The following is an 8,452-nucleotide window of genomic DNA, read 5'->3' as shown; positions in this document are numbered from 1 at the left end:
ATAAGTGTGACTTTACAAATTCCAAAACTTGAGGGCAAGTTTTGAAACTATTCAAAACCTTTCATTTCCATAACTTATGAGTTTAATGACTTTTAAAGAAAAGAAATTTGGTTTTCCATAACTTGACGACAAGTTATGGAGTCCATTAAAACCATTTAGATCATTATTTTAATTAACAAAATAATCAAATATATTCATGATCTAGTTAAACTCATAAGAACAAGATAATTCGTATCATCAATCTTCAATAAATTAGCCTAATCATATAAAATAATACAAATGCTGAAATTATGAAAATTATCTTTTAATTGGACAAGCATGATCATTACCTTATGAAAAAACAGATTTCATGGTTCAAAAAACAGTTTGGGGTAATGATCCTAATCCAATTTCTGGCCAAAACTCGAAAATATGCACACTGGACCACCAACTCGGCGAGTACATGAACTGGACTCGTCGAGTTGGTCCATTTCTGAGTGGACTCGTCGAGTCACCCAGTGGACTCGGCGAGTTCACCTGTCAAAATGTAGAAATTTGATTTTTATAACTTTGAAAACCAATAAAACATCAAGTATAATAGGAAACAATCCTAGGCTCTGATACCACTGATGGGTTTTGAGCATCCTAACAACCTTAAGGTGTATATACAACCCTAAATGCTTTGGATCTATGTTTTCTCTAATTATAAATGCAATTTGATTTTCCAAAGCATTACCCTAACTAGCATGCAAAACATGGGTACTTGTATAACAAAACTAGTTAGATGACATACATTTTCTTGTAGCATGATTCCTTGGACCTTTAAGAGCCTAGCACCCCAAATGTGATGCCTCAAATGCTTCGCACACCACCACCAACAATGGAGGACTTGAGAGAGGATTACTTGCACTCAAAATTCGGCTATTCTCTTCCAAAGATCACTAGTGGCCGATTTCATGTGCTAGAGGGGTTCTTATATAGTGTGGCAAGGATTAGGGTTACATCCATATAAACCCTAATGTGCATGACCTTTCATCGTACTTAGGCTCCATGGGTTAAACCTCCATGGACTATCCATGGACTACCATTTTGGTTTAGCCCAACCTAAATAACCATAGGCCCACACTATAAGAATCATTGATTTACCAAATCAACCCCTTACATTTAATTAGTCTCTTTTGATTACTAAATTAATTCCAAATTAATTATTGATCAATACTAATTAAATAATATGATTTCACATTAATATATTAGAACTTATAATATATTAATAAATCATAGATAGCCTCTTCTCAAAAGTACATCCTTACAAATGTTCTGGTGACATGCAAACCAAATGGACCATGCTACTCTCGGTTCAAGTACATACCAATTATAATTATGGACTTAGACACCTTATCTAACAACTTTATCTTAGCCATTGGTGAGAAGGTCTCATCATAGCCAATCCCTTGGGTTTAAGTAAATATATTCGCAACCAGTCGAGCATTGAATTTCTTCAAGGTCTATTGCACTCCCACTGTCCTCGTTGAATATAAGTTCTCTCTCGTGAAAGACTCCCCTTCGAGATACAAAGACCATGTTCTCATTAGATCTATATAACAAGTATCCAAAAGACTTTTGTGGTAGCCAATGAAAATACACCTCTCGGCTTTGGATTCTAGTTTGTCATGAGTTTCTCGTCTCACGAGAGCCTCACAACCCCATACCTTGATATATGTGAGTGAAGGCATTTTCCATGTCCATATCTCATGAGGTATTTTTGCAACCTTCTTAGTAGGAACAAGATTTAGGATATGAGCGGTTGTCTCTAAGGCGTACCCCCAGAAAGAAATATGAAGAGAAGCTTGACTCATCATGGAACGAACCATGTCCAACAAGATTCGATTTATCCTTTTAGCCACACCATTAAGTTGTGGTGTCCTAGGAGGAGTCAATTGTGAAACTATTACACATTCGTTGAGGTAGCCGTGGAACTCGATACTAAGCTACTCTCTGCCTCTATCAGATCGGAGCATCTTTATCTACCTACCCAATTGATTCTCGACCTCGTGTATAAACTCTTTGAACCTTTCAACGGTTTATGATTTATGTTTGATTAAGTAGATATACTCATATCTACTATAATCATCCGTGAACATCACATAGTATCAATTTGCATCCCTTGTAGCAGATCTGAAGGGCCCACATACATCATTATGAATAAGGTCCAACAATCCTTCACCTCTTTCACATGTTCCAGTGAAAGGTGATTTTGTCATCTTCCCCAATAAACAAGACTCGCATTCATCACCTGACCTTAAGTCAAATGATTCCAACACTCCATCCTTTTGAAGTTGGGTGATGTGTTTCTTGTTGATGTGCCCAAGACGACAATGCCACAAGCATGCTTTTTCTACACCAATAGACGAATCAATTTGAAATACATTATTACCTAAGTTATCAACACAAGTCCCAGTTTCATACACTTCGTTACAAGGTAAACCTTTAAACATAAAAACACCATTTTTATAATATAAAATAGAACCATTCATATCATCAAAAGAATATCAAAAATCTTGTATGAATAACGCATGAAAAGAAATAATGTTTCATGTCATTTCTGACGAATAACAGGAATTAATCAAATTTATCCTGACATCACCATTGAGCACTAGACTATAAGTTCCAATCTTGGTAATAGATGAAGATCTCCTATTCCCCATGATTAGATTTATTCTTCCATGCTCCACCTCTTCACTTTCTCTTAGCCCCTGCAAATCAGAACAAATGTGGAAACCACATCCTGTGTCAAGGACCCAAGAACGAGTAAGTTGTGAGTTATTGACTTAAATAGTGTACATACCTGCCGAAGATGGATTGACCTTTCCATCCTTCAAATCTTACAAGTATTTAGCGAAGTTTCGTTTCCAATTCCCTTTTTTGTTACAATAGTAGCAAGTGGCCTTTTGGGGTCACTAACAGCAGGAATGTCAGAATTGGAGTTTGTCTTTGACCCACTGCTAGACGCTCCAGCATGGTCCTTGCCCTTCCAATTCGATTTAGGATTAAACTTCCTCTTCTTTCCTTTTTTTTGTCCAATGTAAAGGACATGAGCACTTGTCACAGAAAGAACCTGATTTTTCTTCATCCCTGATTCAACTATTTGTAACAAGTTGTGGAGTTGGGTCAATGTGGTCTCTGTGTTGTTCAAATGATAAGTTAAGATAAACTTATCATAACTTGGAGGTAAGGAGTTACGGACCATGTCAATGGCCAACTCCTGTTCAAAAGTCGCATTCAGCTTTTCCAAACGCTCCACGTATCTCTGCATTCTTTGCACATGATTGCAGACAAATTCTCCCTCCTTCAACTTACATGCCATTAACGCCTTGACGACCTCATACCTTTCTTGATATGATTTCTTGTGAAGCTTTTTTCTCAAGATCCAAGCACATATCGTATGGCCAATAGTCCTCATATAACTTTTTCAAATTAGGTACCATGGTTGCAACCATGATGCAAGCGACCTTTGTTGCATCGTCATAATATTGTTTGTAGGCATCATGTTCCTCTGGAGTAGAAGTTACCTCATAGAATTTGAGTAGAGGTTTATCAAAGATATATTCTTTGCCCTCGTATCGAAGAGTCATTTTAAGATTTTGCATCCAGTCCATGTAGTTTGGACCAGCTAGTTTCTCCTTTGATAGGATCGATAAAAGAGTGAAGTTCGAGTTGTTGGTGGAAGATTGAGCAGCAGAAGCATCTCCAGGAGTAGACATCTATATAAAAGAGATAATTGTATTTAGTTGATATAAATCCTTAATATGTTAACCCAAAATAAATATTCAAGGCTAGGATCCAAAATACAATTCACAATCAAGAAGAGGGATATGATAGTCTTTTTACAAATTTATGAAGGTAGGTAAAACATTTTATCAATTTCAATCTAATAGAAATTTCTAGATCTTTTGAAATTCATTGAATCTTATAAATGACACGTTTAATCTCAGATTATGTTCTTCTATTTGTGACTAGGATACCGAGGATCACAAACAAGATGTGAATAACCATGCAAACACGCTTGACAACCTCGATGGCGTTTATTATCTCTAATTAATGTGTTGGTTAACCACACGCGCTCCATTAACAATGATAATTTTTTATTTGTGCCACCATGTCAACTTTAATTACCGAAATTAGTGTGCCGGTTAGCCACGCACGCTCCACTAACGTCTAATAAAGAATTATGTGCGTTTTCATGGATTAGAATACTTTTCACTTTTTCCTAAAGTAACTAGAGTTGGGATTTATATATATATATATATATATATATATATATATATATATATATATATATATATATATATATATATAAGGTTCTAGTACTTTAATAGCATCATACTTTTGAGAAGTTATGTCCTATCAACCTGTTCGGTTAACGACCCTCCACCATGCAAAGGAGCGGTGCGTCACTACTAGAAAATAGCCCTTTAATCACGCGCAAACAATGACACACAGTAATTTACGATACGGAAAAGTGTGTGACCTTAAAATAATGTCATCTCTGAAGGAATTTGAAGGATTTATGACGCCCATTTTTGCGTGCCCTAAAATTAGTGTAAGAAAAAAAACACGGAGGGCACTTATTATAAAACATGAGTCATCTAAGCATGTCGCTTTATAATTTTTAATGAAACACGCGTTAGCCAAGGCGGTAAATGGAATCCCAAAAAATTAAAATCCCTGCCTATTCGATCCTCTCTCAGTCTCCCTTGTTCCCTCTACATCCCTTCTAACCAAACCTTAGCATCTCAAAACAACCCTAAACTCCCCCACACTATAACTAGGGCTTTTTTTTCACTACAACATTCTCCAGATGATAGAGCTAGAGTACGACTGCAACACTTCCTCTCACTGGCCGGAGACCTCATCAGGCTTGCCTCACTTCACCAACGACTGCGACTCATCAGCATCACTGTGCCGGAGACTACGTCCCGACCCCACTTTCCATCTACGTCAACCACCTAAATGGAAATCCACTCAATTGCCATTTAACCATCTATCAAGCTATTCAAAGATAACTTGTTCTTGATGAAGATGATGACGAGAGGTACAACGGGAGTGATTTTGTCTCTAGTGATGGAAGCAGATTATGGGGGGATATTTACACAGTTCCGAGTCTCATTTAACGAGGGAAGAAGAGAGAAAGGGAGGGAATCGGAGAGAAAGATTAAACCATCGTGTTCCCGAGTTTTTTTGGAATGATTTGGGAAGAAAAGAAAGGAAATTAGAGGATAATATTCCCTCCTAATCTTCCTCCCAAATTGGAGAGATTTGGAGGGAAGAGAATCAATGACAAGGATAACAAAGATCACGTATCATTCTCAACATACATCAAAAAAATCGGTCTTTCATCCTGTGTTTCAACGTCCCTACTGCTTCAACGTCCCTGTTGCAGATTTCATTCCTGTTCACAATATACAATAAAAAATCGGTCCATCATCCATCAGGTTTCACTCTTCTCCCCTGTATTTTTTTGTTGTTAGATCATGTTCACAATATATATTTAGAACATTTTTTTTCTACTTCATTATGCTTTGTTTCTTCTTCATTGTTGTTGTTACAGTTGACTTGATTCATTAGGTTAACTGTGATTATATGTTTAGAACATCATTATATGAAAGTAAATATGAATGCTAATTATATGAATGTTAACTAGTTCTTTCGTGAACATCTTTAGAGGCATGTGTAGTTGCATTGAAACTAATAAAACACTGATCGGGAGAATGATTTTTCTTTATGGTATAGTACATAATGATATACACAATGATGGTACTGTGCTAGATGCACGTGGGTTGTGGGAGCACTTGTTTAGGATAAGTAGCTAAACCCCACATTTGCTTATTTTTATCATCATAATTAAGGAACTGTTAAAGACTATATGTCAATCTTTATTTTCTTTTTGCTCTGTAACTCTGTTCTTCATCTTTAGGCTTTAAGGTAATCTTTTTAGACATTTGAGTTTTGCTACCCATTGATAATTTAATTGAATATTATATGTTGGTGGTATTTAACTAAATATGTATGTATGTGTGTAAACAAATGTGAAGACGCAAAATCAGATTTCTGTGAAAAGATGTTAGCTGAGGTCTCCTTTTGTTATATATAAAATAAATAATCTTCTATTTCTATTTCTATTTCTTATAGTTTAGTATTTATATTTTCTTATAATTTGTTAGGTTGAAAATTACGAAAAGTGGGTTCTGGAAACAAAATCAGCAACCATGCGCCCAAACACCCAGATTTCTGTGAAAAGATGATAGCTGAACAAATTTGGTGTTGTTCTTGATGACTTTGGGGAAACAGTTTGCTGGTGATGCATAGTTACTCTTTCGTTTTAGAAAGATTACTTTATAAGTTTTGTTTTATGCTTTGATATGGCTACTCTTTTGGCCACTACATAATTTAAAAAAAAAAAGTTTGTTTTCACATTCTGGTTAACCACAGTCAAGTAATAACTCATTTGAATCTGGATCAACTCTTTTCTTATCTTTTTGTTGTGACTTATAATCTTCTTCTAATTACAATTTACAGGTACAATATGGATGAACAAGGCTTAGTGAAAGAACATGTATTCTCTTTTAGGCTAAACAGAAATGAAGCTGATTGTGAAAAAGACTTAATTGCCCTTCTCATCGTCATCGTTCTGTTTTACATATTTCTTGTAGTTCGATGTAGTATTCTAGAACATCCTTGCTTGCTGGTCCAATTACTAAACTACTAAATTGCTAAACTGCTAAAACCACTAAACCACAAACACAAGCTTAATCAAAAAAATTTCTAAATTTTTTTAAAAAAATTGTTTCAGAGATTTCCTTTCACATGCATTGGGGTTCATAGGCAACATGGTGGGGACGATTTATGTTTCCATGGTTTCCTGATACTGAGAAGTACTTGTAAAGTAAGTTTTATTTATCTGCTTTTCTCATAATAAATATATACCCCTCTCGTGAGTTAATATGTTTTATCTTATTTTACAGCTCTTGTTAGCTTTAGCACAATCATAAATGAGCAGAAATTACTTGCTAAAAATGTGGTTTGGAAATTTATTCTTGGGAAGACTTTTTACATATGGTAAGCAGATGTGCTTTCTGTTGCTAAATCAGCCCATGTATGATCATTACAACAAATGAGTAGAAGTTACTTGCTGAAGACTTTTTACATCCGGTAAACTGCTTGCCTTTAGCAGGTTCAGAAGCCAAGTTCGTAAGAAGGGTTGCCTTTTTAAAACATAATCTATGGGTCACACCGTATGCTTGTGGTGAGGATTTCCCCGGAGGAGAATTTCCCAACCAAAACTCGCGTGTTGGTGAAGGTCTGGCTTCATGGGTCCAGCAAAATCGATCTCTTGAAGAAACCGACATTATTCTCTGGTGACTAAATATATTTCCTTGTTTTTTTAATCAGTTTGTGCATGATTTTCGTACAATATTTTCTTATATGAAAATTTGCAGGTATGTATTTGGGATAATTCATGTTCCTAGGTTGGAAGATTGGTCTGTGATGCCAGTGGAACGTATTGGGTTTATGCTTCAGGTATGTATGTTTTTTAATTGGTTATGAATGTTTTTTTTATTTATAAAAAACTAAAAAAATATATATAAATGTTTTGGTTTTGCAGCCACATGGGTTCTTTAACTGCTCTCCTGCAGTGGATGTTCCTCCTAGTCCTGGAGCTTGTGTCAGATGTGAAGGAGGGCCATGTGAAAGAGACGATTGCCACCAAGTCGGTTTCAAATGGGTTGATAGCCAAGCTTTGAACATCCATTCACGTGTTTGATTTGTAAGATAATGTTGTGTGAATATGAATGAGTACAATCGTTGTTTGCTTTTTAAATTTCCAGATTTCAGAACACTTAGTTGCTCAGCTGCTATCTATCTTGATGAACAAGCTACCATATATGTATATGATAATAAATTTTGGTATCAGAAATGTTTGGGATAAGAACACCTCCTCTAAGCTAAGCTAGCTAGTAAGTAGTAAGATATGCTGTTGAGTTTCACCTCTCTAGATTTGCTGTTTAACAAACACATGCAAGTGGATAGCTACCAAAATTTACAAAGACTTATGATCTTCTAATAAGATCATAGAGTATTGAAGACATGTTCTTTATCAAGAACATGATTAGCTAATATTATTTTCTTATAGGTTGCAGTAATATAACTATGTGGAATCAAAAGTTGAATGAGATGGTAATTTCTACGTCACTTAGGTACTTCATATGATCACTTAGGTACTTCATATGATCACCCAACAAGAGTTGGGAAGTGAATTCATTTGTATTTATTTACAAGCCATTTTCACTTAAAATTTGACGGATAGAAGGTAGTGGTTTAATCTGGATTAAACCAATAGAAAGAACCTACCCAAATTTCCTAGCTACTTGGATTAAACTAATAGAAACCAATTCAATCAGCTCCAGTAACCTGT

At 35.5% G+C, this 8,452-nt stretch overlaps 1 protein-coding gene across 1 annotated transcript; it reads left to right on the top strand.

Annotated features, from left to right (window-relative positions):
• The first annotated feature begins 7,092 nt into the window (after positions 1 to 7,092).
• On the top strand, positions 7,093 to 7,808 carry LOC145127053 (diamine oxidase [copper-containing] 1, peroxisomal-like). The gene is made up of 4 exons (XM_079062304.1): positions 7,093 to 7,105; positions 7,211 to 7,394; positions 7,476 to 7,557; positions 7,643 to 7,808. Exons 1-4 carry the CDS (start codon positions 7,093 to 7,095, stop codon positions 7,799 to 7,801), a joined length of 438 nt encoding a protein of 145 aa, XP_078918430.1. The 3' UTR covers positions 7,802 to 7,808.
• The last annotated feature ends 644 nt before the right edge of the window (positions 7,809 to 8,452 follow it).

Source organism: Lactuca virosa, chromosome 7 (genome assembly GCF_052849685.1).
Source record: "Lactuca virosa cultivar CGN04683 chromosome 7, Lactuca_virosa_CGN04683_v6, whole genome shotgun sequence".
NCBI classification, from domain to species: Eukaryota; Viridiplantae; Streptophyta; class Magnoliopsida; order Asterales; family Asteraceae; genus Lactuca; species Lactuca virosa.
Note: the sequence above shows the minus strand (reverse complement) of the source record. Positions and strands in the feature narration are given on the sequence as shown.

What these genes read in the sequence shown, in the direction of transcription:
- LOC145127053 (XM_079062304.1), top strand. An exon ending in GAAACCGACATTATTCTCTG is followed by an intron (nt 7,395 to 7,475) that starts GTGACTAAATAT and finishes GAAAATTTGCAG; the next exon opens with GTATGTATTTGGGATAATTC. An exon ending in GTATTGGGTTTATGCTTCAG is followed by an intron (nt 7,558 to 7,642) that starts GTATGTATGTTT and finishes TTGGTTTTGCAG; the next exon opens with CCACATGGGTTCTTTAACTG.